The following is a 26,528-nucleotide window of genomic DNA, read 5'->3' as shown; positions in this document are numbered from 1 at the left end:
CAATGTAAATTCACTTGTTATATATGCATTCTTTGAATTGCTTGTACTAACCGTATTAAATTCTTTAAATCTCTGGAATGTCTTCTAGATATTCAACTTATTCGACAAATGTTGGCCATTTGGTGACTGATACATTCGTCTATGTTAGCATCCCAAACAATACGAAGGCTGTTAAAATATTAATATGTTCGTATTTCTGTTTAGGAAAAAAAAAACATTTCTTGTAATCGTGGGGTTTCAATCTATTTTATGCAAGGTTCTCATGACGTGTGTCGTGTTAAGAAGGCTATGTGAATCAAGAAAGTTCACATTTAAATCTTCTATTTTAAGATCTGTACGGAAGTTTACATATTTGTGCAGGTACAATGTATATATAATTAGAGGTTTGTATGTACATCGTATATCAAATATAAGCACACTATTTAGAAACGAGTTTTTAAGATAATTCACATTGACGTATCAAATCTCAAGTTGTGATTCATTGGTGATAATGATTAGATTAGAGATGAAATTTTACAGTGTATGGTTCTATTGTACACTCATCCGTTCTAGGGTTTTCCTGTTTCTTTTTAAATACTGAATATTAAACGGGTCAGAAATTTCTAGCATTGTTCGAAAGATTTTTTAAAGTCAAGACAGGAAATCGAGTCATTCTTGGTGTCGCTATGATAACATTATAAAATAACGGGAATCTTTTTCTGGTACACTGCTAGAAAAAAAAACTATAAACTTAACATACACAAATCTCAGATAAATAATGAAGAGAGGGAAATGACCATTTTGATTCCATGAATTAAACTTTTTTTGGTAGAATATGAATATCAGAATCAGGACTTGTACTTTTTTGAACGTCTTCTCCAGATTCCAACATCTAAAACCCATACTTCATAAATTATACAAATATAGGTGGCTACCTAAAATAGAAAAAGTATTAAACAGTATTTCAAGAATGTACTCAGCGTCACACTTCATATTTAGAGAATTCAAAATAGATCTGGAAATCACTTCTGCGCATTTCCAATTAATATGTAATTTCATTATCAGCAAAAATGTCATCAAATTGGACTTGGTGCTATATTTCAAAAAGAGTAAGATTTAAAAGTAATATACAATGTCGATATGTGAAGTCAGGCCACTTTTGCACATTCGCAATTAATATGCTTAGAAACTATTTCAGCTATTTGTGCGGCCAAGAATTGAGCGGCTCTTATGTAACAAGTCTTAAGATTCCCATCGTAACCCGTGAAATTAATATCACAGAAATTGGAGAAACTCGTAAATTTTACAGAGATTATAAAATTAATAACAAGGTGTCATACCAAATAAAAGTACGCGACACCTGTATTATGTTGGAAATGTTCTCAGTTGGTATAAACAATAATTTCTGCAAAAAAAGTACTTGTACTTGTTCAGTTAGGAATTTAAAAGATAAACTGTAGCTGCATCATTTCCTCATTTTATTTAACATTTGCAAATTTTGTTTGATTTAATAAGTAAATAAAAACGAAAAAGAAACTCATATAAAACATTTAAAAAAATGTTTGAAACGTCTTTAATACCGATATACATATGCACGCTCATTTGACATCATTTCTGACACTCCTGAGAGTGCATAAAAAACTTATTTTGTAAAATGTGTCAATAAAACATTTTAGGTTCAACGGATGCAAAATGTACTTAAAACAGAATGAAATGGTCCATTTATTTAAAACGTTTTGTGGCTTAATATATCTGTAAAATCCTTTTCTCACATACACTATAAGTCGAAATGCGGTCAATTTTGTATACAAACAGAAAATTACCATAACTACTTGTGGAAAACGGGAAGCCTGTTCAAATAATATTATGACCGCGTTTACGTCATAACCCGGGGGGAGAGGGAGGATCAGACGGCGTATTTCCTGACCACCGTGTTTGAACAAACTTAGGGTCCCTGTAGATTGCAGGTAATAAGATAATATAAACCGCAGAGAGACGCAACAAAGATAGGGGCTGAGTCAACATTGGGCCACGCCGATCTCCTCTTTAAAATACAGGTATACCCGAGAAGTTCTACCTGGGAGTGAGTCATTGACGGGTGACAGTTGTAAGATGGGATGCCCCAGCAGGTCAGTCAGTGTGAAAGGTTGGCCGATTTGTAAATAAAATTGGAGCGCGCTAATTTGGACTAGCTAATCTCCACCACTGCGCATCTGCCGATTTTTAGGCAAAACCAGTATAAAAAGGCTGCTGTGGAAAGTCCACGTTTCAGATTGTTTATAAATACAAAGGCGTTCAGAAGTTCAAAACTCAAAAAAGGATAAGGCAAAATCTGAAAATACGTTGTGTAGGTAAGGGGAGAAAAATTGAATAACGGCAATTGACAACGACATTCATTTAATTTTGTAAATATTTCTTTTTTTTTTTTACATTTAATTGTGATAATTAAAAAAAATCATTCTTATTTCAGATTGTCAGCAGGATGTCGATTGGAGCTGCAATTATTTCTGTGCTAAAGAAGAAGAAATGGCGCCGATCTCAGTACGATGTCCGCGACCTTGGAGTGGCAGAAGTCTCATGTCTGTCCCTCACTGACCTGTCCAACATGCCTGTCCCCCACAGAAACACGTTCGTATCCAGTAAATCGGAAGATAATTTGCTGGACGCTAAGCTGTATCTCAAATCTAGAAGCTCTAAACTGACAAAGTGCAAAGAAAACTGGAAGAGGACGTCTTTGAACCTTTCAATCGACCCTGAAGATGACTTTAAGAATTCTGCGCTTTATTTGTCCACTGCCGATTCAGCTATTTCCTTGTCATTTCGAGATTCAGTGAGAAGTAGCAGACGACCAGTGTCCTGTTACGTTGATTATACGTCATCACGTGAGTTTCTATCAGTATCGGAAGAAGCAGACGAATCATCCAATACAGATTTTGGGTATGATTCAATGAACGCAAGTTCTGATTCGGTTTTGAGTTTGGTTAGGAAATCAAGCATTCACAGCAAATCTAGGGAAATTATGATTAAACGCCGTCAATTTGTCAAAAAGAGATCACGGGACAGTCAGGTTTTCAGTGACGATGAAAACAATGATTTGAAGTATTCCAAATCTAACAGCAAAAAGAACGAAAATGACATTCCGAGAGATTCGAAAGAAATTGCAAATAGACTAGCTCAGAAAGAAGCTACTACAAGAAGAAATCGGGATGAAAAATGTAGATCCGTTCACTTTGATGACAATACTGAAGACGAAAGCTTTGTGAAACAACAGTTAACCAAATCAGTGTCTACTTTGACTCTATGCAGAAACAACAGCGTTCAGCTCAAATCTTGGCAAATTCGAAGACAGCGCCGCGCGATGCTCAACAAGCACAGGCGAGCAATACGGCAACTGGAGAATATGAAATATGAGGAGAGACTTGTGTAAATAAATTCTTTGTATAGTTTTTCGCAGACTGACTGTTTTGTAAATATTTTTTGTAAATACATCGTTAAACAATTATCTAATGTTATTTAATTTTAAGCTGAAAACCTCCTACCAGATAATACTCTGTTATAGAATGTGTATCGTATGTTAATTCTTTCAAAGTAACATATTACACATCTATTTATTTTGTATCCACATACAAATAAAGTATGGAATATCTATTGCATTGTTTTCTGCTGTGTATGCTGGAATATAAAATGGCCTGGGACCTAGATCAATGAAGATTTATAGCTATGAGAAGAGTTTTCATATTAAAGGGCCAAGGCACGATTAAGATCAAATTTGACATTATTTATCGTTATATATGTACATTTAACTGGGTTTAAGGGTACTGTGCATTTCCTTGGACAGTTTGTCTGAGACCGCGAGGCAACATTTCGGCAAAACGCATTCTGCCTGAGAACGTCAGTAAATGTCTTCAACATCTTATTTTGGGGGGATGTTAGACCTTCAAGATTTAAATAACGAAAAAAAAAAAACGGATTAAAACAAAGGAGCATGGTGTATAATTACTGTAAGAACCTTAAATATTGCTTGGTATAAAACCACTATTAAAATCACTTTGTTTCTTAGACCACAAGAAAGCACATTATTACATATTGATCACAAATTCGACAGGTTTCCTAAATTCCTCAAGTTTGTTGAAGTTTTTAAATGCAGATTATATTATGCTTTAATTTTGAAAAACACTGAGTGCAGGCAGTCAATCCACAAGATTTTTTTTTCATATACTATAGTAAAGCACGTGTATTAAATCTGTAAATTTGGTGGGTTTCTAGTAATATTCTCTTTGTGTGCTGAAGCAATATGCATGTTAAAATTGATTCATATGAAAAAAAAAATATGTGGAATTTCGGCAACAGGCATAACTGCATACGATTAATTACTGGAAACTGCATTTCTCTTACAGGTACCTCATAATGATTGCAACGACTGAAGCCAGCTGTACATGTGTATATCTGAGCAGGAAAAACTATCGCCGAATTATTCTTCAAACATTTCGAGGGAAAATGATGTCTTTACTACGAAAGGAAAACGCATAAGTTAAAGTAACATAATACGGGCATTTTTAATCCTCTGCGACAGAATTCGTTAATGGAAATGGTGTGGTCAACACTAGTATTTTTTCTGGTAAATATCAACCATATTCACCATTAAAAGAGTCAATAATTGTATAGTATAGATTAAAAATTCAAAGTATGATTATGATCTGAATAACAAAACATTTTGAACCAAAAGGAAATATATTGAGTATATTGTTACCAAGTATGGACAAATCAGGCACTGTTACAGAGAAAACAAAGAAAAATTGTAGCTATCTCCAAAAACTTAGATAAGCGATTTTTCGGATAAAATCTGGAAAATGTTGTCTCTAAGGACAATCTTTTCAACGTAACAGATTCTGAAATAAATTTTTGCTCAACCAACTTTAAAACACCAGCTTTTCCTTATAGTCAATTCTTTCTTGTGTAACAGAAAAGGAGAAAAATGTATGGCTGGACCGGGAATCGAACCCGGGACCCCTGGGTCACTAGTGAGGTAGCACCTACCTACTGAGCTACCCAGGCCGATATCCACGGCCTAAACATTAAACATGCAATTATACATGCTTTTTATCAAAATCAAATTGAAATCAATTCATGATTGTTCAAAATAAATACTACAAACACGGGCAAAATTCAACGAGGCAAAGAGGTTTTCCATTCATGTTTGTTTGTACATATAGTTGGTAGAGGTACAATGTATTGACCAAACACGCACTGGAATCAAAACTAATCATGACAATAAAAAATTTCACCTTTTGGCATGCGTTCTTTCATCACAGAAGATGATGTGTATTCCATAAATTGATTTTTTTTATCAGTGGAATGCATGCATATTACAAAATCGTGGAAGAACCAGATCTAGACCTCTTTTTCTGAAATATTCGTTGTGAACACGTTTTAACAAGCTCGTTACATAACTTATTCCAAATTATGAGTAATCTACAACAAAAATGGCACGTCTCTATAGATAAAGCTAAATTCGGTGCGAACATCCCCTTCTAGAATTTCAGATTTGGTCTGCAAGATTTCGTGTCGTGATTTTCGATAGAGTCGGATTTCAACCACTGCCAAGTAAGAATTTCGCTAAGCAATAGAATTATCTAGATAAATAACAAATTACTCTCCCTGGCTGTTCGTGTCTAAGAGGTATAACCCGGATCTTTGAGATCTGACAATGACCTTGATAATTTGTCCAGGTGATGGATGGCTTGCATTTCCATACCTTAAGAATCAAATTCAACACCTATATACAATGAAAACCATTGAACTGAATTAGAAATCTCAGACATCAAAACCACAAGATATAAAACTGAACGATTTTATACAAAAGAATTTCAACTTCTTTCGTGACAATGATTATATAGGCTAACAATCTAATACTGAAGCGGTAGAATAAAACAGATAAAGGTAAAATAATACTGAAATGGCATCAAGTCAATATCACTAGCACGTGTAAGTATGTAGATCGGTTATAATATGATATTCTGATATTATATACAATGCTTATTGACGCATTCTTTTTTTAGATCCCCTTCACTATCTTGAATGTGTCTACCGGCCACCCTATTTCACCGATTTGACCGTTTTTCGCCTTTGGGAATTTCGTCCCTGGTGGAGGCCTGCTTAGGTATCCCATCTGACTGGTCACTTCCGGTGATCGGTCCCCGTTCCCAACCATTTGGAAATCAGCCCTGGTATTCACTCTTTGGTCAGTTAAACCACTAGGACCTTGAAACAATGAGATAATCATTTATTTAGATGGTCTCTTAAAATATCTGCGTTAATCATATGTAATCTAAATGCTGTTGTTCCTATATATATATATATATATATATATATATATATATATATATATATATATATATATATATATATAATTATATATATATACATGTATATGAATTTTTTATTTGTACATAATTTATTCACCAACAAAGTGAATGGGATTGAGCCCTCTCCCTACAACAAGGTCAGGGTAAACACTATATAGGTATAATACTGGATTGTTGTTTCTGCTACCATTTCAGTATCCCTTTCATGCCAATTGGAAGCAATTTGGGGGGGGGGGGGGCTTCCAAATTTCTTGACATAAAAAAAGGAACCACACTTTTTGTCTGACTTTTAAGATACAGTAAACCATTCATTAATGACATAAGATTACATGTAATACATGTATCTTTTTTCTATTACATGTATTCTTCCCCATTAATAGCATCGTAAATGCTACAATTTCGGAAAGAATGTTTCAAAACCTTACAGTTTTTAGTTTACTGTGAAAGACATTTCTTATAATTCTTAACAAAAAGCAGTTAACACTTCATTATCTCTTCCCCCATCCCAATCCCGATTTTTTTTTTTTTTTTTTTTTTTTTTTTTTTTTTTTTTTGAATAATAATTTTATGCTTTTTAGAAGCACATTTAATTCGTTTAACCTGAAGAAATTGACCAAGATACATTTATACATCTAATTAACAATACAACTACACGTAGTTCTCGCTTTTCGCTTGGACAGAATTTCCATACCGGTGAACAGAACTGGTCCTCTGTAAGCCGACCATTGCTGATGAGGGGGGACTACCGACTCAGCTGCTGACACGTGCGTACTGCTGCTGTGGTGAGACTGGGGTCGGTCGGCCATATTGCTGCAATAGTTGATTGTAAAGTATGGCTTTTATTTGCTTGATCTTGTGCAGTAAAATTCTGCTACAGTGTGTATTTATGTTGTATATATTCCTATAGCCATGAAATTAGCACAGTGATATAATGTATAGTTGAAATGTATCATTTAATAAATCTTATCTTATCTTATTGTATGTTATGAATTTACTAGATGGAGGTAGGTTCAAAATTTACAGGATGTAAGACTAAAATAAAGTCAATTTTTCATTTTAAAAAATATATATTCTAGGGCTTTAAATTCACATTTTTATCCTCTGACATTGTGAAATACAAAATGCGATTACCTTCCATGAAAATTAAAAAATACCAATCTTATGACAATGACTGTTTTACCATATAGGTTTGCAACCCGTGCATATTTTTATCTGAATGTATCGGTCATCAATAAATCGAATTCTTTCATCTGTCGTTCCAGTAACTTAGCAATGAGTTTAAAGAAGTCATGCTTGTGTCACGGCATCTCTGAACACAAATATATAAAACACGCAATTCTAGTTCAATTAACTCTAGGACATCTTTTTGTGTGGTCTTGGAGCAAAGCACTTATCTGAGATGATTACCTGAAGCAGAAGGGGTGAGGTGTGTTAGGGAGTTTCTATGATCATTAGATTTCGTTGGTTTTTAAAATATAACCACATCTAAACAAAAAAGTTTTTTTTTCCAGTGCAAGGGATGTGACCGAGAAAATCCATTCTTCTACCATACTGCTGGGCAGACAAAAAAAGAGATAATTTTATATCGCTAATCCTTGATCTGATCAGCCTTCGGAGTAACTTTCGATGTATATTATATGTTCATAAGGTAAATGATTAATTTAAAAGTAAAATTCGTGTGTTAACGCAATGAATTTTCATAAAGAAAATAGAAATGGAACATGCCTTATACATTCTAATTATCAAAATGCTCTATCGGCGGAAACTCCAATGGTCACCATTAACTTGCAATTAATCAGCTTAATTTCAGACCGAAACTACAACGGAGACCGAACATATAGCATAATGGGTTTCCAATTATGCAATAGATTATGGAACTGTTGTTTACAGAGGTGTATAAATTCAGTAAATAATAATAATAAAAACTCATCGTAACTTACCTGTTACAATCTCGAGTTACGGTGTATTAAAAGACTGATCGTTTTAATCTCAGGTGTAAACAGAACGTTTACCGAGCCAGATCGACCCAACACTCCACCATTCAATGTTGCTAGGGGTAATCCGGATATCGATATTGGTTCGACTTCAATTTTATCTATTATAATTTATCTAATTCGATACAAAGTTGAAAGAGATTAAAAGTAATATACGAAAAATCTTTTTAATATTATGACTTTCTGTTTAAGAATATTGAGTTGTGTTATCAAATAAACTTTTGAGATCCCCTTAATCTGTGACCTCGATATTGGTCCCCAGTAAAAGACATTGTATTGAACAGTCTGCAGTACACACTGCATTATATCAAAACGTTAAAACACCTTTTGAATCAATATCTTGTTTAAAGCCTGAGCGCTCTCGACGACAGTAGTCTTTTATCTTTGGCTATTTTAAAATGTGTATTGAGTCTTGAGATTACTATTCGTTTTATCAATGAAGGAATTAAATATCTTAAACTGACAACGAAATGAGTATCGTCTGGGCAATTTAATTAGCAGACAATTGATTTAATATCTTATTTAATTATCTTTTATAAAAGTACGCAAGACTCCTTTTAAAGGGGAATAGAATTTAACACATAATTTAACACTTGTGTGATAGATGGTGCATACATTGTATGTGTCAAAGAAAAATAATCTAAATACATTGTTTATCTCGACTTTGAAGTGTTTCTTTATGAAATACACGAAACCAGAAACGCTTTACAACAGAAAGTATTTTCATTTTTTCTTTTTTCTCTCTGTTTTTGAAGGGGGGGGGGGGAGCTGTAGAAAAAAAAATGCTCGGACAAACTTTTTTGATAAACTCCCTCCTCATAGTTTAAAAATCATACAAATGTATTTCGGGTCGGTGTTTTTTTAACTAGCTCACTCGGCTCTGTTTAAACTATAAGAACTCATTTTGAATTTTCATATATTACTACAGTATTACATGTACATGTATAACCTTCTTTCACGAAAAGAGGGTTGGATGGATATGAGGAACAAGTTCTATTACTTCCTCCGTGTGTGTGTGTGTAAGGGTGTGTGTGTGTGTGTGTCTGGAAGGGGGCTTCACAATTTTTGGGGGTAGGGGTGTGCATTGACATTGGCATTGACATTCACCCTTTTCATGGTCATATAATTCAAATCTTCAAATTATATACCTATAAAAGGCCCTACACACATGTATTTATCAATTTGCATTAGCAAAAAATGTTTCATTTTGTTTTATCCCACCCTTTTTTGATGGCAGGCATATCAGTGCCTGATTTATGGAATGTTTAACTTTAGGGGGTCAGTTCTTGCATAATATGATGCCAAAGATTTTTGTGTTCTTTAGAAGTTTTATCTAGTCTCTTCTGACCCCCTAACTATGTGTATTTTTGTTTTGCGTCGTTTACTTGAATAAACGACAATTTTTCACTTTCAATACTGCTGTTATTTTCTCTTAATCCCTCAAAAAACTAGCTCAGTTGACTTGGCTTCGGACTTGTAGGAATAAAAAAAGGAACATAAATGTATTATTTATCTTACCGCATTTTCCATCGTTTTAATTAGAATAGGAGAACAATAGTGCAAGAAAATATTATAAAATTAGGATTTTAATAAACTCGTGTAAAGTAAAATGTCGCACGTGAATCTAATCACGTCCAGCAGCTGAGTTAAATCCATCGAAAAAGGGGGGGGGGTGTCGAATTGTAATTTATTTTATGAAAAAAAGACTTTTTTATTCCTGTTCTATTCTTTATTTGATACAATGACTAAAAATGGTATCAATAATGATGTTTAAGTGTCTGAGAAAGTAACTTTTTAATTAGAGCTGATTAAACATGATTCAAAAGTTCTTGATATTTTCTTTTTACTAACATACATGTGTAGAAAGCAATCTGACTGCGCTTACATGTACATGTACATCTTCCGATTCGTAAAATGGTATCACATTCCGTACATCAAATAATGACAAACAAGTAACAAATGCGTGTATAGAAATTTTCAAATATTAAAATGAGCTTTTTTTAAACCAAAAAAATTGATAATTTAAATAACTAACACTATATAATACAATTATTCATAAACCGAATAATATACTTTTTTATGAATAATTATACGATAACATTGTCGAAAGTGACTAGTATCACCTGTAATACATATAAACCTGTAATTCTAAGTTCTGATTTTTATAATTTTTCAACTGATTGCTGATATATCATAGCTTCTTTCCTCTATATCTATGTGAATATCTCCTTTTCCATACATGTGTAATTATGGAGAGAACTAATATAGGCCATTTTTGCCTGCTGTACAATCCATATTCATTGTATATACTTCTACGTATATCGTGAATTAAATACTTCTTAAACTAAACTAAACTAATTTTGGGTTTAATTGAACTGATCTAAAAGAACCATCCCAATAATGTGTTTTAAACTCTATTTACTTAAAACAAAACTTAGCTGTCAGTAAATCAGAACTCCTACTTCAGATAATGGTCATTAACATTACAATGTCAATTGAAATTTAAACTTTATAACAGAATTCTAAACAAAAGCTGACCTTTTATTGCACTTTTGATATAAATTTATAAATAACGTGATATATATCACGATACCACACTACATCGCTCAATGTTTAACCAAACAGAAACTTCAACCCCTCACAGTTTAAAAGACTTGACGTCAATTAGTTCAATTATTGTACATGATATTTTAATTCTCAAATAAATCCGAAAACCGGATGTTGAATGAGATTTTTAATTCCTCAGTGATGTAACTTGAAAATAAAAGTTTCGCTACAACAAGCCATTTTTATTTAACGTTTTCCGGAAGTTCCCACGCGAAGCAGAAACTGTTTGATCTATCCAATGGTTGCTGTCAGGAAAAATTCTATTGATTTATAGAGTCTGGAAAACAACGATCTGGGGGACACTAGTTAGTGACAGGGAACTGTAAACACCAGGGTAAGTTTTCCATTGCTGTATTTACATTACAGATTCTCAGACTGTATGCACAAAAATCGTAACAATTTTTAATTTTGTTTTATATAAAAATCATTGTTCGAGTTTGTCTGTACAATAACTTAACGTTAGATGTTATACATTTAATTTAATCGATGTACGTATTTTGTTTTTCTGGATAAAAAAAAAAATGTAAAAGTAATGAAATCTGTCAAATAGGATTTTTACTCATTATCTACTTACCAGATAGCAAACACTGCAGCAATATTCCACTTCACTACATCAACATTTCTTGGTTTTGAATGTTTGTAAACTTTAATGGCTGAAGTTTAAAGCAAATTTTCTTCTTTGTTCGTCATCTAGAATCCCAAGGTATTGTCTACCTTTAAGTTAGATTCTAGCGTCAGAAGTAAAAATTATCGTTTATTGTCTTTTCTTTTTCTTATTGTCAGGAAGTTGTAATGAAGAATATATGCAGCTTAATTAAATATAGAATATTTTAAAATATTCAGTTTTGTTTAATGTATCCAAAACTTTGATTTTAATCCTAGTACATATTTTTATCGAATTGATCAAATTGTGTTTTGAATGTTTGGTATCAAATGCAGATTGAAGAATTCCGAGAAATTGCTTTTACTTGATATTTTGAGGTTATATGGCTTATGTACTTTAAGATATTGGTTAGGATATTAGGAGTTTATTAATATCCAATGGCTAACAGAGCCAAGATATTTATAAACCATTTATTACGACTGGAAATGTCAATTATACAATCCTCTGTTCATGTCGCAAAATAACGGGTTTTATTTTTATACTGATCAAATGTCTCTATGTTAACACAATTGCAGATACACAGAATTCTACATCAAAATCGATTTTTCCGTGGATCGAGTTTATTAAACAAAACCAAACATCGCGATGATTATTTCCGTTTTCCCACTTTCAGAGAGAGAGAGAGAGAGAGAATTATTTGAAAAAAAAGTTGATTTTATCATTATTATATGCAATGGATAGTCTAATAGCTAATTGCATAATAATGCATTTGTCCATGGAGGTATATATATGTAGCTTAAGTATTTTCTTTTTAAGATAATTATGCAGACAAAAAAATAGTATGGAAGACCAGTTACTTCGAGATACCAGAGCACACGAGAATGACAGTGTAAATTGCAGGTGTTCTCGAAATGACGTCAAAGGTGACGCTAGCTCAGAATGCTGTCATCGAAATGAAGAGGAGAATATACAATCCAATAATAACAAAGTCCGCCTAAAATCATCAAACCGAAGATTTTTTAAGGATCAGGTAAAAAGAAAAAGTATTAACTAAAGAATGTTATGTACAAGTTTTTTCTTTTAAAATAAAACACAATAAATATCCATACATGTATTTCAGTTTTATGAGAAAAATGATATTTATTGAGAATTCATATTTTTCAGGAATCCCCTGTTTCTGAAAATAGTCGCTGTTTGTTAGGTCTTTCAATTTTGTCTGTCATATGCTTCTGTCCTACGGGGATTTTTGCAGTGATTACAGCGGCAAAGGTAATCTTCTAGTTCCTATGTCTTGCAATTTGGGTAGCAACTATTTATTGTTAAAAATCATTTTTTTTTTAATAAAATGCTACAAATTGGCACAATAAAATCCATTGGGAAAAACAGTCATTTGCTAACCAGTAATGAAAGAAGCCAGACGGTGATAAAACAAGATTAATTGCTCTTTTCCTATATAAACTGTATTTTTAGTTGACTCAGAAACTTATTTAAATTATGCACATTTCAAACTGACGTTGGGTAAATAAGTAACATTTTCTTCAGAAAATATGGAAGATACATATACGTCACATATTTTATGAAAAAGAAAAAAGAAAAAAAAGTCCAAAAACAGACCTTAGAGAGCAACTTAAGTGTAGGGGGTGGGGGCACAACCAAACATTTTCAGTTTGGGGGCACAACTAAACAAAAACTCCTTGACAAGCAAAAAAAAAGGTCATCAGACAGGCACATCCATTTAGTTTATACATGTATATTTTCACAAGGGGTTTCATTGAATCAAAAGTCAAACAGAAATGTTACTCGTCATTTATTTGTAAAGAATATATACAGATTTTATCTTATCAAAAAGCTAAATTCCCTTTGGTGTTACATGACATGTAATCCTTGAAGATTTGATTTGCTCAGATGTACATGATGTTTCGTAAGCATTCTTGAAATGTTCTAGCTATGTTGGTTTAAGTTCAATAAACAAAGGAATAGAGATAATACAAGTAAGATCTGAAATGAAAATTCGTTTTATTATGAATTTTTGATCTTACATATACTTCACAGTCTAGATCAACAAATATACTAACTTCCCTGTCAAAAAATACATATGAACTTCTCTTACAATCAGAGAATAACTACAGCGTGATCATCTTTGCATACTGGGGTATACTCATTTAATGACTCTAATGTAAAAGAAAAGAAAATGCTAAAGTTTCATCTTAACATGGTTCGTTTCTTTACTATTGTAATAGCAAAGCTGCAGTATACTTTATGTAAAGAACATATATTTGTTTGCAGCTTTGAACAGAGAATTTTATTGTAAAACTTGCATAATTGACTTTTTACATATATGTGTAAATATGGAATAATAATAATATTTTCTTTTGTAGTTGCAAAAGGCAAGAAAGGTTGGAAATGAGACGTTGATAAGGACGCTTACTTCTCGGACGAGAATGCTGGTATCTATGTCATTAGGAATCTGGATTGTCATTTTAGTCTTTTGTTTGATCATTTATTTTGTTAATATATTTGGCATAAGAAGTTACTTCACATAAAGTCATAATACGTCACGATTTGTTGTTTATTTTTCATGAATTCTTTCATACTATTGCAATAATACACATTAAAAGTATTTCAATTTACACCCTTTCCTGATTTCCTAATATTTTTTTTCAAAAGAAATGTGGAGATACATATAATGAACAGTAATCAAGCTCAAATTCCATTAAAACAAGACAAATCGGGAGCAGAGCAATTGTGGACCTTCAAAAACAGAGGTGGGATCAGGTGCCACGGAGGAGTGAGCATTCCCTGTCATGTGTACCTTGTCATGATCGGGAAATAACGGGAAAATGCTTCGACAATTCAATGGCCTGACAATTAAAGTGAAAAACGTCAGTCAGCATATGACTTAATGATAGATTGTATTTGCTGACAAGGCCATTGTATCGAACATAGAACTTATGAATTGATGACTTTAATTGTTAAACGAGACTGTTGATATTCTTGTTTTATCAACTTGTTTGTCAATAACTTACCTGGTTTAGAAATTGTTCATACGTAGAGCAAGCTCTTGCGTATCGAATATCGAATCATTTGAGAGATATAAACCCCATATGACAAACTCATATATATATATATATATATATATATATATATATATATATATATATATATATATATATATATATATATATATATGAGTTTGTCATATGGGGTTTATATCTCTCAGTTGATTCGATACGCAAGAGCATGCTCTACGTATTTGGATCGCTGTGGAAATAAACAGTTTACTATATTTCCTTTTTACAAACTTTCAAATGAAAGTGACATCCGGAGACGCGAAAAAGAAAAACATTTCATACATATTTTCAAACCTAAACTTAACAATTTATCGTAATCGTAATCACAATTGTACATATTGTTTCCATTCTACAAATTTCCCGCATTGTTTAACTATGACGTCACTATAGACGCTAGAATTTGTGTTCCACTTATTATGACGTTATGTTGCTGTGTTACCTATTGTAAAGCTTCTGAAGATTGAAAATGAAAGCGCTAAAGCTTTACTAAACGTTTTCGTGTTTCATTTTTAAAATTGTACCTATAATTTACCGAGCACTGTGGATTTACATTTATTTAAGGAAAGAATTTAATAGCTACCCATTTTATACGGTATAAACTGGGTTGGGGCAGTTTACGCTTTATAAACCGCGAAGCGGTTTATAAAAAAGCGTAAACTGTTCCAACCCAGTTTATACAGTATAAATTGGGTAGCTATTAAATTCATTCCTTATAGTTTAATTTTCATTCATTTGGAGTAAGAAAAAAATATGATTGTCCTTAAAAAATGACTCCATTTGTACAAAATTTGAATGTAACGTCAGGCGGATCGATACGTTTTTGACTAAAGTTATTGTGACGCAACCCATTTTATACTATATAAAGTAAATTTTTTATCCAATCAAATACAGCGTTACAACCAGAATTAAATTATATATATATATATATATATATATATATATATATATATATATATATATATATATATATATATATATATATATATATAATTTGACCTTTTTATTATTATTTGTCATAGTAAGGCCACCTTCGCTGTAGAAGTCGAACAATATTGGACACATAGAAAAAAAAAAGTATTTACCATTTACATATGATAATTATACACTTACCACGTTGCAATGTTTGAAATATTCTCTTAAGTAAATTGTACACATTGATGATTCATGTAGTCTATATAGGTTGAGGAGCGACAACTCCAGATAAAGAATTTAGGTGTTCACTGTACATTCTGCATGTAAATATTTTTGTTTTACGCCTTTTTGAGAATTCGTTATTATATACACTCATATTGTGCAAAAATCAAAAAATAGGAACATTAATAAATGCTTAAGCATTTGAGCATGAAATAACACCAATTTAAAAACTCAAAACAGAAGCACAAACTTCCAAATAAGTCATAATATGTGGTGCATTATGAAATATTGCACCTAAATAGAGGGACGTCTCTATAAATTATATGAGTTGTTATGAGAATAGCATTTGACGAGAATGTACGCGACATGATCGGCCGCTAGGTATGAGTAAATTATACCGACACTTTATAAAGAAAGTTTGTGTATTGTCGTTATCCCTCCGACGTTCGTCTGTCACACTTCTTTCTTCCTGTAATTCTCTTACAATTTGAGCAGACCAGTAACCAATTCATCTTTTGGAATGTGATAGTTGGTGTCCTGCAGATGTGCAATTAGGTTTTGATGCGTTTTCATTTTCAACCTGGGAACCAAATGGGAGTTGAAAAACCACGGTTTTTTCCTACAAAACCCTGGTTCCCAATGCTCCTCTGACATTTATGCAGTAGCCATATATTCTTTTGCAAGATGATTGGTGGTGTCCTGTAGATGTGCAATAGGGTTTCGGAATTTTCATTTTCACCCTAGAGGCCAAATGTGGGTCGAATAACGATGTTTTTTTTATTTTACAAAATCCTTGTTCCATAACTCACACAAAATAAAATAGTAGCCATCTCATCTTTTGCAAGATGATTGGGGCGTATTTTGCAAATGTGCAATAAGGTTTTGGAATAATCATTTTCACCCTAGGGGCCAAATGACGTTTTTAAGTTCCAATTTGGGCGGTTTTCTCTTCTTCTTTTTTCCTTTACAGAAAAAAATATTTTTTCTAAAAATCCCTTTTTTAAAACCAGAATTTATTTCATCACAATCCTCACTATCTTTAATCATAGACTGGCAATGAATCAATTGTTTGAATTACTAAAATGCGAGGCCCAGAGTCATATGCTCACCTGTGCATTTTATGCTCAATTTGATACATGTATAAATATATTTTATGTAAATTAAATCTTTTGTGGCTTATTGAATACCCAGGTACAAGGGTGCTATAGCGTACACTTTCATGTGGGTAGTAGTCTTACTAAAGCATCGATATCTAGATGAAAATTGTGGTAAAAATTTCAACCTTTTGGATGTCACATTTAGAATAGGACATTATGTTTACTGTATAAACATTACTGCAGATTGTGGGTCGATGCTTAAAGCAAATATCAAATAGTAATCGTTAAACATTAAAAAAAAAAAATCATTTATCGCTAAAATGATCCCCCCCCCCCCCAAAAAAGAAAAATAGCGTCACAACAATTTAAGCAAGTACTATAGCAATAATGAACGTAGAAGACAAACCAGGGCTATATTGATCAAGAGTATAACGTCCTATAAAGCATTAGCCAGGACTCTAATAATGTTTAAAATTTACAATTATTTATATTTTAATTAATACGGCTAGCTCTGAACTTCTGCATTTCCAGATCATTTAAAGCCGCAAGGAGCCAGCTGACATGAAGCTTAAATGACGTGCATCTTTTATTTTGTGGGTGAGATTTAACCTTTCCAAATCCTTAACGTATTTCCTTAAGTAGCAAGCAACAAACAAACATAAGGTTCATAACGTTAGCATGTAATGGTAAAATATCCTAATAAACAAACTGTGTTCAAAACATGCATGTACCGATTTTCCGAAAACAACTAACCTAGATGTACCCAATATCAAGATAAAAATGTTGACACACTTCATCGTAATCTTAAAAAAACCTGATCGACTCCGGTGACTTTGTACATGTAATATATCGATGTTTATGATTCAAGGCTTTCTTATTGTACAAAAACTTCCTTTTACAGGAGGAATCCACATTTTTAACTAGATAATAACTAATCGTAAATATATAGACAATTAGACACACCCACAGTAATTTCACAATGATTTTCTTCCTTCATCATACATTTTTTCCAAAATATCCAAAATCGTAAAATCATCAGTAGTGACTATGACAAGTAAACAAGGAGCAAAGAAATAAATCAACAAAAGACACAGATTTAAGATTGGAAAATTCATGTATAACTATGCTGTAAATAGTAACAGTTTTCAAATTTTTGCACTGTAATTCTGACATTGTATATCTAGATCAAAGCATCAGCGGAACGTTTATTTCAGAGTTCCAATATACATCATCTTGGAAGAAATATTTATACAATATGTAATATATTTCATATAAGATCAAATTTTTCTTTACATAAGAATTAGTACAACCTGTACAATCAGTATGCATATACATAATATTATACACAATTCACTTTGTTGTGTTACTTAGCAAAGATCGAAGTATACTGTATTATACATGCGCACTTTCAGGATTTTTCAAAGTTATCTAAATTATATAATTAAGTAACCAAAAGAAAAAATGACCTCGGAACCCCTTAAAACACGGCCCTCTGGTAAAATGGTATTGAGAGTCATTTATAAGCATTTTTATGTTTTTATAGGAAGTACACCGATTGAAGATACCCCGGCTTTTCCCCAAGTTCAAAGTTTTTAATTTTTCTAACTTGCTTGTCAAATGATTTCTGAGTCGGAATTTCTTTTTGCGTAGACGTGGACCCATCCTGGAAAAAAAAATCATGGATCCGCGCAAGTTACATAAGGGGCAGTCTGGATTTTTTGGAATCCCTTCAGGTTTGCTGTGCCCACGGCCACGTGTTCGAACGTATGAAAAATTTCCAAGATTCTGATAGAGTATGGATGAAATATCAACAGAATCCGTGTAAAACAGTTCAACGTTTACCCCTAGTGTAACAAATAATTCAGTATCATCCACCATGATGAAGGGGTTGTCAATAGTTCTTTTAAATAGTGTCGTTTACAGAAGGAATCTGCACAAGAGCCCGGTGACGTTATTGCCAACTTGACGTAATGGTCCTTATAATGACAGTAAAATTCAGCGAAATACACATTCTTCCTGTTATAATATATAACGTTGGATGCAGCCGTTATTATTTCATTTCCAAAATAGGAGGTTATAGGTGGCTGAAGTGAAGTTTTATTGAGAATACAACCGAAGAAAAGTCAAAATAGGTTCCAGTTAATAGAAGAACGTGGTTCTCATTTGTGGTCTATTAAGTCCTCCTATTTCATCCCAGTACTGTGTCGGTTTATCCCGCCACACATAAGGTAGAGGAGCGAATCTGTAATCATTCTCCCGTATGTATTTCTCGCTTCGTCTGATTGATTGATTGATTGTATGTTGATTTATGTCCCGTTCAAAAATTTTTCACTCATATAGAGACGTTACTATATACCGGTGAAGGGCTTCAAATTTAGACCTTTACTCGGCACTCAGGGCCATTGAGGGTTCTTTATCGTGCCAACGCCTACTGTGACACGGGACCTCGTTTTTAAGGTCTCATCCGAAAGTTCCGCAACTTTCACTTCAAAATGCCGAGCGCTTGGCGAAGGAGCAGTTGCTACCTATTTTTATCGACTTGGGTCAGTCGTAGCCGTGATTCGAACACACGACCTTCCGATCACAGAGCGAGCGCAATACATTATACCCTTACGCGTCGCCGGTAAAACTCAGTTTGCGACCGTTAAATCAGCATCAAAAGAATTACATTTTTAGACTAAGAAAATAGTACAATGCTTGACGTCCCATGGTGTATGAGTGCTTAAACTGCTCAGTACTACTTTTTACAGGAATGCATAAATCATGGGGAAGATAAAATATTTGATAAAAATTATAAAAATCTTATTCAACGTATTATTGAGCCTTTAAAGAGGTTCATGTGACCATTGTATACGTAAAGTTGTATTACAGAGGGTATTTTTCTCGTTATTTTCTTTCTCCCAAACAAGGTTTCAAATTGCCAAATTACTTGAAAAACACCCACCTGTGGTCTGACACCCACCCCCTTCTGGGATTTTCAAAATTATTTAGATTATATAATTAAGTTCCCAAAAAATTACATCGGACCTCTAAAATGGTATAGAGAGTCATTTATAAACATTTTTATGTTTATATATAGGAAGTACACTGATTGAAACTATCCCAACGTCCCCATGTTAAAAGTTTTCAATTTTTTTAACTTGCTTGTCAAATGATTTCCTAGTCAGAATGTCTTTTTGCGTAGACATGGACCAATCTTGGAAAAAATTCATGGATCCGCGCAAGTTACATAAGGGGCAGTCTGGATTTTTTGGAATCCCTTCAGGTTTGCTGTGCCCACGGCCACGTGTTCGAACGTATGAAAAATTTCCAAGATTCTGATAGAGTATGGATGAAATATCAACAGAATCCGTGTAAAACAGTTCAACGTTTACCCCTAGTGTAACAAATAATTCAGTATCATCCACCATGATGAAGGGGTTGTCAATAGTTCTTTTAAATAGTGTCGTTTACAGAAGGAATCTGCACAAGAGCCCGGTGACGTTATTGCCAACTTGACGTAATGGTCCTTATAATGACAGTAAAATTCAGCGAAATACACATTCTTCCTGTTATAATATATAACGTTGGATGCAGCCGTTATTATTTCATTTCCAAAATAGGAGGTTATAGGTGGCTGAAGTGAAGTTTTATTGAGAATACAACCGAAGAAAAGTCAAAATAGGTTCCAGTTAATAGAAGAACGTGGTTCTCATTTGTGGTCTATTAAGTCCTCCTATTTCATCCCAGTACTGTGTCGGTTTATCCCGCCACACATAAGGTAGAGGAGCGAATCTGTAATCATTCTCTCGTATGTATTTCTCGCTTCGTCTGATTGATTGATTGATTGTATGTTGATTTATGTCCCGTTCAAAAATTTTTCACTCATATAGAGACGTTACTATATACCGGTGAAGGGCTTCAAATTTAGACCTTTACTCGGCACTCAGGGCCATTGAGGGTTCTTTATCGTGCCAACGCCTACTGTGACACGGGACCTCGTTTTTAAGGTCTCATCCGAAAGTTCCGCAACTTTCACTTCAAAATGCCGAGCGCTTGGCGAAGGAGCAGTTGCTACCTATTTTTATCGACTTGGGTCAGTCGTAGCCGTGATTCGAACACACGACCTTCCGATCACAGAGCGAGCGCAATACATTATACCCTTACGCGTCGCCGGTAAAACTCAGTTTGCGACCGTTAAATCAGCATCAAAAGAATTACATTTTTAGACTAAGAAAATAGTACAATGCTTGACGTCCCATGGTGTATGAGTGCTTAAACTGCTCAGTACTACTTTTTACAGGAATGCATAAATCATGGGGAAGATAAAATATTTGATAAAAATTATAAAAATCTTATTCAACGTATTATTGAGCCTTTAAAGAGGTTCATGTGACCATTGTATACGTAAAGTTGTATTACAGAGGGTATTTTTCTCGTTATTTTCTTTCTCCCAAACAAGGTTTCAAATTGCCAAATTACTTGAAAAACACCCACCTGTGGTCTGACACCCACCCCCTTCTGGGATTTTCAAAATTATTTAGATTATATAATTAAGTTCCCAAAAAATTACATCGGACCTCTAAAATGGTATAGAGAGTCATTTATAAACATTTTTATGTTTATATATAGGAAGTACACTGATTGAAACTATCCCAACGTCCCCATGTTAAAAGTTTTCAATTTTTTTAACTTGCTTGTCAAATGATTTCCTAGTCAGAATGTCTTTTTGCGTAGACATGGACCAATCTTGGAAAAAATTCATGGATCCGCGCAAGTTACATAAGGGGCAGTCTGGATTTTTTGGAATCCCTTCAGGTTTGCTGTGCCCACGGCCACGTGTTCGAACGTATGAAAAATTTCCAAGATTCTGATAGAGTATGGATGAAATATCAACAGAATCCGTGTAAAACAGTTCAACGTTTACCCCTAGTGTAACAAATAATTCAGTATCATCCACCATGATGAAGGGGTTGTCAATAGTTCTTTTAAATAGTGTCGTTTACAGAAGGAATCTGCACAAGAGCCCGGTGACGTTATTGCCAACTTGACGTAATGGTCCTTATAATGACAGTAAAATTCAGCGAAATACACATTCTTCCTGTTATAATATATAACGTTGGATGCAGCCGTTATTATTTCATTTCCAAAATAGGAGGTTATAGGTGGCTGAAGTGAAGTTTTATTGAGAATACAACCGAAGAAAAGTCAAAATAGGTTCCAGTTAATAGAAGAACGTGGTTCTCATTTGTGGTCTATTAAGTCCTCCTATTTCATCCCAGTACTGTGTCGGTTTATCCCGCCACACATAAGGTAGAGGAGCGAATCTGTAATCATTCTCTCGTATGTATTTCTCGCTTCGTCTGATTGATTGATTGATTGATTGTATGTTGATTTATGTCCCGTTCAAAAATTTTTCACTCATATAGAGACGTTACTATATACCGGTGAAGGGCTTCAAATTTAGACCTTTACTCGGCACTCAGGGCCATTGAGGGTTCTTTATCGTGCCAACGCCTACTGTGACACGGGACCTCGTTTTTAAGGTCTCATCCGAAAGTTCCGCAACTTTCACTTCAAAATGCCGAGCGCTTGGCGAAGGAGCAGTTGCTACCTATTTTTATCGACTTGGGTCAGTCGTAGCCGTGATTCGAACACACGACCTTCCGATCACAGAGCGAGCGCAATACATTATACCCTTACGCGTCGCCGGTAAAACTCAGTTTGCGACCGTTAAATCAGCATCAAAAGAATTACATTTTTAGACTAAGAAAATAGTACAATGCTTGACGTCCCATGGTGTATGAGTGCTTAAACTGCTCAGTACTACTTTTTACAGGAATGCATAAATCATGGGGAAGATAAAATATTTGATAAAAATTATAAAAATCTTATTCAACGTATTATTGAGCCTTTAAAGAGGTTCATGTGACCATTGTATACGTAAAGTTGTATTACAGAGGGTATTTTTCTCGTTATTTTCTTTCTCCCAAACAAGGTTTCAAATTGCCAAATTACTTGAAAAACACCCACCTGTGGTCTGACACCCACCCCCTTCTGGGATTTTCAAAATTATTTAGATTATATAATTAAGTTCCCAAAAAATTACATCGGACCCCTAAAATGGTATAGAGAGTCATTTATAAACATTTTTATGTTTATATATAGGAAGTACACTGATTGAAACTATCCCAACGTCCCCATGTTAAAAGTTTTCAATTTTTTTTACTTGCTTGTCAAATGATTTCCTAGTCAGAATGTCTTTTTGCGTAGACATGGACCAATCTTGGAAAAAATTCATGGATCCGCGCAAGTTACATAAGGGGCAGTCTGGATTTTTTGGAATCCCTTCAGGTTTGCTGTGTCCACAGCCACATGTTCGAACGTATGAAAAGTTTCCAAGATTATGATAGAGTATGGATGAAATATCAACAGAATCCGTGTAAAACAGTTCTACGTTAACCCCTAGTGTAACAAATAATTCAGATTCATCCACCACGATGAAGGGGTTGTCAATAGAATTAAGTTTTTTTAAATAGTGTCGTTTACAGAAGGAATCTGCACAAGAGCCCGGTGACGTTATAACCAACGTGACGTAATGGACTTCGTAATGACAGTAAAAATCAGCGAAATACACATTCTTCCAGTCATTATATATCAAGTTGGATGCAATCATTAATCTTTCATTTCCAAAATAGGAAGTGGTAGGTGGTTGAAGTGAAGTTTTATCGAGAGCACATCCGAAGAAAAGTCCATAAAGATTCCCGTTTATAGATGACCGTGGATCTCCATTGTGGTCTTTTAAGTAGGGAATCATAAATCTTTCTATTTTATCCCAGTACTGTGTAGGTTCATCCCGCCACACATAAGGTAGAGGACCGAATCTGTAATCATTCTCTCGTATGTATTTCTCGCTTCGTCTGAAGAGCTCGTCGATTTCGCTTCTCGTTAAATCTAATGAATGAATATAATAATATGCTGCAAAATACATCAGTCACACTTTATTTCATGTACAAAGATATTGGCGATTGGACAATTTAAGTTTTTCAATTTTCTCAGCAATAAAATGTTTGGAGCAGTTTTTGACTTTTAGCTGAGGTGTAAACTTAGGAACAATAACGTTTTATTCAATCCTCTTATGAATCGAATATTTTTCATATATTTTACATAAACTACATGTTCCTTAACTTTTTATATTAACTTTAAAAAATATACTGGAATATTATAATGTACTCACGGTGTCGAGGTCTGTACCAGGAAGCCATTACTGCATTTTGATAACAGTCTGGCTTAAGATCAAACTACATGTATATATAACAGGTAATACTTTGTTTTTAAACATACATTTATATACAAATATATACATGCACAAGGTCACAATGAATAAAATACTATAAATAGACGTGAAAATTTGAGAGATTATTAATAACTAATCTCGGTTGTAAAGCCCAAAAATTAAAAAAATTGTGTTCATTCTGAGGAACACGATTGTTTCAGTATGGTTTCCTCTTCCCTCACATGTACACACACATACAGAGAGAGAGAGAATTGCCAAACTGAAAGTAAAAAAAAAACGTTTTTTTCGAATAAAAAGGGATTTTTTATTAATACATGCACATACACATTTTATTTTGCAGAAAAGGTGACTCGTGGAAAAGACATGTAAAGACTGCCATCTACATTGTATGTAAAAATAATAATATTGAGGAAAAAGACTTAAATAGTACATGTATATTACGAATATGTAATTTCCTGTAGTCTATTTGCTCTAAATGATAAGTGATGTTTTTATTCAAATTTTATCAGTAACTGATAATATTTCACTTTATGTGTAATTTTATAAAACAACTCATGTTTTCATTCCACAACATAAGAGAAATAACGTTTTTCAAAAGTAATTTTACTGATATTTTGCAACATACTGAGAAACAATAAAATGTTGAGTCTTTGGTACTTAGCAGGAATTCGGTACAGGGACAATACTGTTCAGCAACATGCAATAACCACATGGCAACAAGCTTAAGCAAAACCCTATCAGTTCTTGATAGCTGAAAATGAACATAATGCTTACGCTGCTGAAAGTAGACATTCACTCAGACAATCAATCCAAATTACAAATATGGCATTCAGGGTTTTTTGGAATCCCTTTGAGCTTGCTGTGCCCGCGCCCACGTGATTGGATAAATGTAAACTTTCCAAGGTTATCGGCTAATATGGATGATATATTGATCGAATTTGTGTAAAAAAGTTCCACATTGACTCCAAGGGTTACTAACAATTTACTATTTATAACAGTGAGAAAAGGGTTATTCTTCGGTTTCAGCCTTACCAAATGATGCCGTTTACAGAAAACATCTGCGTCAGAACCCGATGACGTAATTACCAATGTGACATAATGGGTACCATAATGACAGTAAAAATCAGCAAAATACACATTTTTCCAAGCATTGTATATCACATATGGTGCAATAGTTAATCTTTCATTTCCAAAATAGGAGAAAGTGGGTGGTTGAAGTGACATTTTATCGATGGAGCAGTTGAAGAAAAGTCCATGTATGTTTCCATTGATAGGTGAACGTGGATCTCCATTACTGTTCTTTAAGTAAGGGATCATTAATCCCCCTATTTCATTCCAGTACTTTGATGGCTTGTCTCGCCAAAAATATGGTACAGGTGCAAATCTATCATCGTTTTCTCGTATATACTTTATACTTCGTCTGCAAAGCTCGTTGATTTCAGTTTTCGACAGATCTGCTCACAAATAAAAATATGATAGTTTTAAAGTACTAGTATCATAATTTTAATAAACTGAAGACCAAAAAAAATAATTTCTAAAGAATATTATCATTAAAAAATATGTCGTCATTCTCGGATATTTATACATGACATGTTCTTTATTTACTCAACAAGGTGACCTACTTCCTTTTCGAAGTCATCATGTACACATGAACATAAAATGTAGTTATTTAGGTATGAACGACAATATGAAACTATTTTATAAAGAACGTATATACTCACACCAACGTTGACGGGACTTTGACGCCATTTAATCAATCTGATTCAAGGCAGTAGTCCAGTTACTATATGCATTCCGGTAAACTGCGTAAAAGGTCAAGATTGCAGATATTAAAATGTTAAAAAACACCTAAATCGATGATCTACAACCTAGCTAGTGCATGCGCACCTCCCTCGGTGAAATCTTTAAATTTCTTGTTGCACATCATAAAAAAATTCTTTTTGTCACCCAAATTTTTCCATTATTAAAATAACCTCAAATTCATTCCATGTTTCTTTATAATAATATAATGTTTACTTGTCAACACGTAACAACCACTTTTTGATCTCCAATGAGTCCAAGTTCATTTGCACTTAAAAGACAGAACAACTTTGTTTTGTGAGAAAGGTCATTTATTCAATTTACCACAAATATATTTGATCAGTTGATGAAATTAGTGTCAATCATTGATTAACAAAAAAAATGACTGAATAAATGACAATAAATTTGCAAAGGTGGGGTTAAAAAACCGCCTATCAATAAAAATAACATCAGTATAATAAAATGTGATATACATACAATTTTGAAACCCAGATTTTTATTACAAGTCATAAATAAGTTGTAGAAAGCAACAAGTTGTTACCAGAATATAATTATAATAACTGAACAACGCAAAAACAAAAATTAGTTTGCTTGTGATTTA

The 26,528-nt window shown here is 33.5% G+C and overlaps 5 protein-coding genes across 6 annotated transcripts; 2 read left to right on the top strand and 3 right to left on the bottom strand.

Moving 5' to 3' along the window:
- Positions 1 to 2,453: 2,453 nt before the first annotated feature.
- LOC133175874 (uncharacterized) lies at positions 2,454 to 3,478 on the top strand. The gene has a single exon (XM_061311015.1). It carries the CDS (start codon positions 2,462 to 2,464, stop codon positions 3,404 to 3,406), a length of 945 nt encoding a protein of 314 aa, XP_061166999.1. The 5' UTR covers positions 2,454 to 2,461; the 3' UTR covers positions 3,407 to 3,478.
- A 2,338-nt stretch (positions 3,479 to 5,816) lies between these two features.
- Positions 5,817 to 8,407, bottom strand: LOC133175856 (uncharacterized). Of its 2 annotated transcripts, XR_009719333.1 has the most exons (3): positions 8,285 to 8,407; positions 7,036 to 7,154; positions 5,817 to 6,240 (listed from the first exon to the last, which is right to left on the bottom strand). XR_009719333.1 is itself a non-coding variant. In XM_061310984.1 (2 exons), the coding sequence occupies exons 1-2, from the start codon at positions 7,148 to 7,150 to the stop codon at positions 6,035 to 6,037; spliced, it is 321 nt and encodes a 106-aa protein (XP_061166968.1). In that variant the 5' UTR covers positions 7,151 to 7,158; the 3' UTR covers positions 5,817 to 6,034. The 2 variants fall into 2 exon arrangements, 1 of the variants encoding a protein (XP_061166968.1); XM_061310984.1 differs by lacking the exon at positions 8,285 to 8,407 and having other exon boundaries at positions 7,036 to 7,158.
- A 3,127-nt stretch (positions 8,408 to 11,534) lies between these two features.
- Positions 11,535 to 14,107, top strand: LOC133175906 (uncharacterized). Its single transcript, XM_061311042.1, has 4 exons — positions 11,535 to 11,648; positions 12,366 to 12,579; positions 12,714 to 12,818; positions 13,928 to 14,107. Exons 2-4 carry the CDS (start codon positions 12,391 to 12,393, stop codon positions 14,090 to 14,092), a joined length of 459 nt encoding a protein of 152 aa, XP_061167026.1. The 5' UTR covers positions 11,535 to 11,648; positions 12,366 to 12,390; the 3' UTR covers positions 14,093 to 14,107.
- Positions 14,108 to 23,035: 8,928 nt separating this feature from the next.
- LOC133175678 (phytanoyl-CoA hydroxylase-interacting protein-like) lies at positions 23,036 to 24,117 on the bottom strand. The gene is made up of 2 exons (XM_061310786.1): positions 24,068 to 24,117; positions 23,036 to 23,784 (listed from the first exon to the last, which is right to left on the bottom strand). The coding sequence occupies exons 1-2, from the start codon at positions 24,093 to 24,095 to the stop codon at positions 23,036 to 23,038; spliced, it is 777 nt and encodes a 258-aa protein (XP_061166770.1). The 5' UTR covers positions 24,096 to 24,117.
- A 550-nt stretch (positions 24,118 to 24,667) lies between these two features.
- On the bottom strand, positions 24,668 to 25,915 carry LOC133175891 (phytanoyl-CoA hydroxylase-interacting protein-like). Its single transcript, XM_061311028.1, has 2 exons — positions 25,849 to 25,915; positions 24,668 to 25,581 (listed from the first exon to the last, which is right to left on the bottom strand). The coding sequence occupies exons 1-2, from the start codon at positions 25,874 to 25,876 to the stop codon at positions 24,932 to 24,934; spliced, it is 678 nt and encodes a 225-aa protein (XP_061167012.1). The 5' UTR covers positions 25,877 to 25,915; the 3' UTR covers positions 24,668 to 24,931.
- Positions 25,916 to 26,528: the final 613 nt, after the last annotated feature.

The sequence above is a fragment of the Saccostrea echinata genome, unplaced genomic scaffold (genome assembly GCF_033153115.1).
Source record: "Saccostrea echinata isolate AGI-Se365-2 ecotype Australia unplaced genomic scaffold, CSIRO_AGI_Sech_v1 ptg000064l, whole genome shotgun sequence".
NCBI lineage: Eukaryota > Metazoa > Mollusca > Bivalvia > Ostreida > Ostreidae > Saccostrea > Saccostrea echinata.
The sequence above is the reverse complement of the archived record's forward strand: the minus strand, read 5'-3'. Positions and strand labels throughout refer to the sequence as shown.

What these genes read in the sequence shown, in the direction of transcription:
- LOC133175874 (XM_061311015.1), top strand. Translation starts at nt 2,462, where the DNA reads ATGTCGATTGGAGCTGCAATTATTTCTGTGCTAAAGAAGAAGAAATGG.
- LOC133175856 (XM_061310984.1), bottom strand. Translation starts at nt 7,150, where the DNA reads ATGGCCGACCGACCCCAGTCTCACCACAGCAGCAGTACGCACGTGTCA. An exon ending in AGGACCAGTTCTGTTCACCG is followed by an intron (nt 6,241 to 7,035) that starts GTATGGAAATTC and finishes CATTGTTTCAAG; the next exon opens with GTCCTAGTGGTTTAACTGAC.
- LOC133175906 (XM_061311042.1), top strand. Translation starts at nt 12,391, where the DNA reads ATGGAAGACCAGTTACTTCGAGATACCAGAGCACACGAGAATGACAGT. An exon ending in GAAGATTTTTTAAGGATCAG is followed by an intron (nt 12,580 to 12,713) that starts GTAAAAAGAAAA and finishes CATATTTTTCAG; the next exon opens with GAATCCCCTGTTTCTGAAAA. An exon ending in CAGTGATTACAGCGGCAAAG is followed by an intron (nt 12,819 to 13,927) that starts GTAATCTTCTAG and finishes TTTCTTTTGTAG; the next exon opens with TTGCAAAAGGCAAGAAAGGT.
- LOC133175678 (XM_061310786.1), bottom strand. Translation starts at nt 24,095, where the DNA reads ATGGCTTCCTGGTACAGACCTCGACACC. An exon ending in CTGGTACAGACCTCGACACC is followed by an intron (nt 23,785 to 24,067) that starts GTGAGTACATTA and finishes TTCATTCATTAG; the next exon opens with ATTTAACGAGAAGCGAAATC.
- LOC133175891 (XM_061311028.1), bottom strand. Translation starts at nt 25,876, where the DNA reads ATGGCGTCAAAGTCCCGTCAACGTTGGT. An exon ending in AAAGTCCCGTCAACGTTGGT is followed by an intron (nt 25,582 to 25,848) that starts GTGAGTATATAC and finishes ATTTGTGAGCAG; the next exon opens with ATCTGTCGAAAACTGAAATC.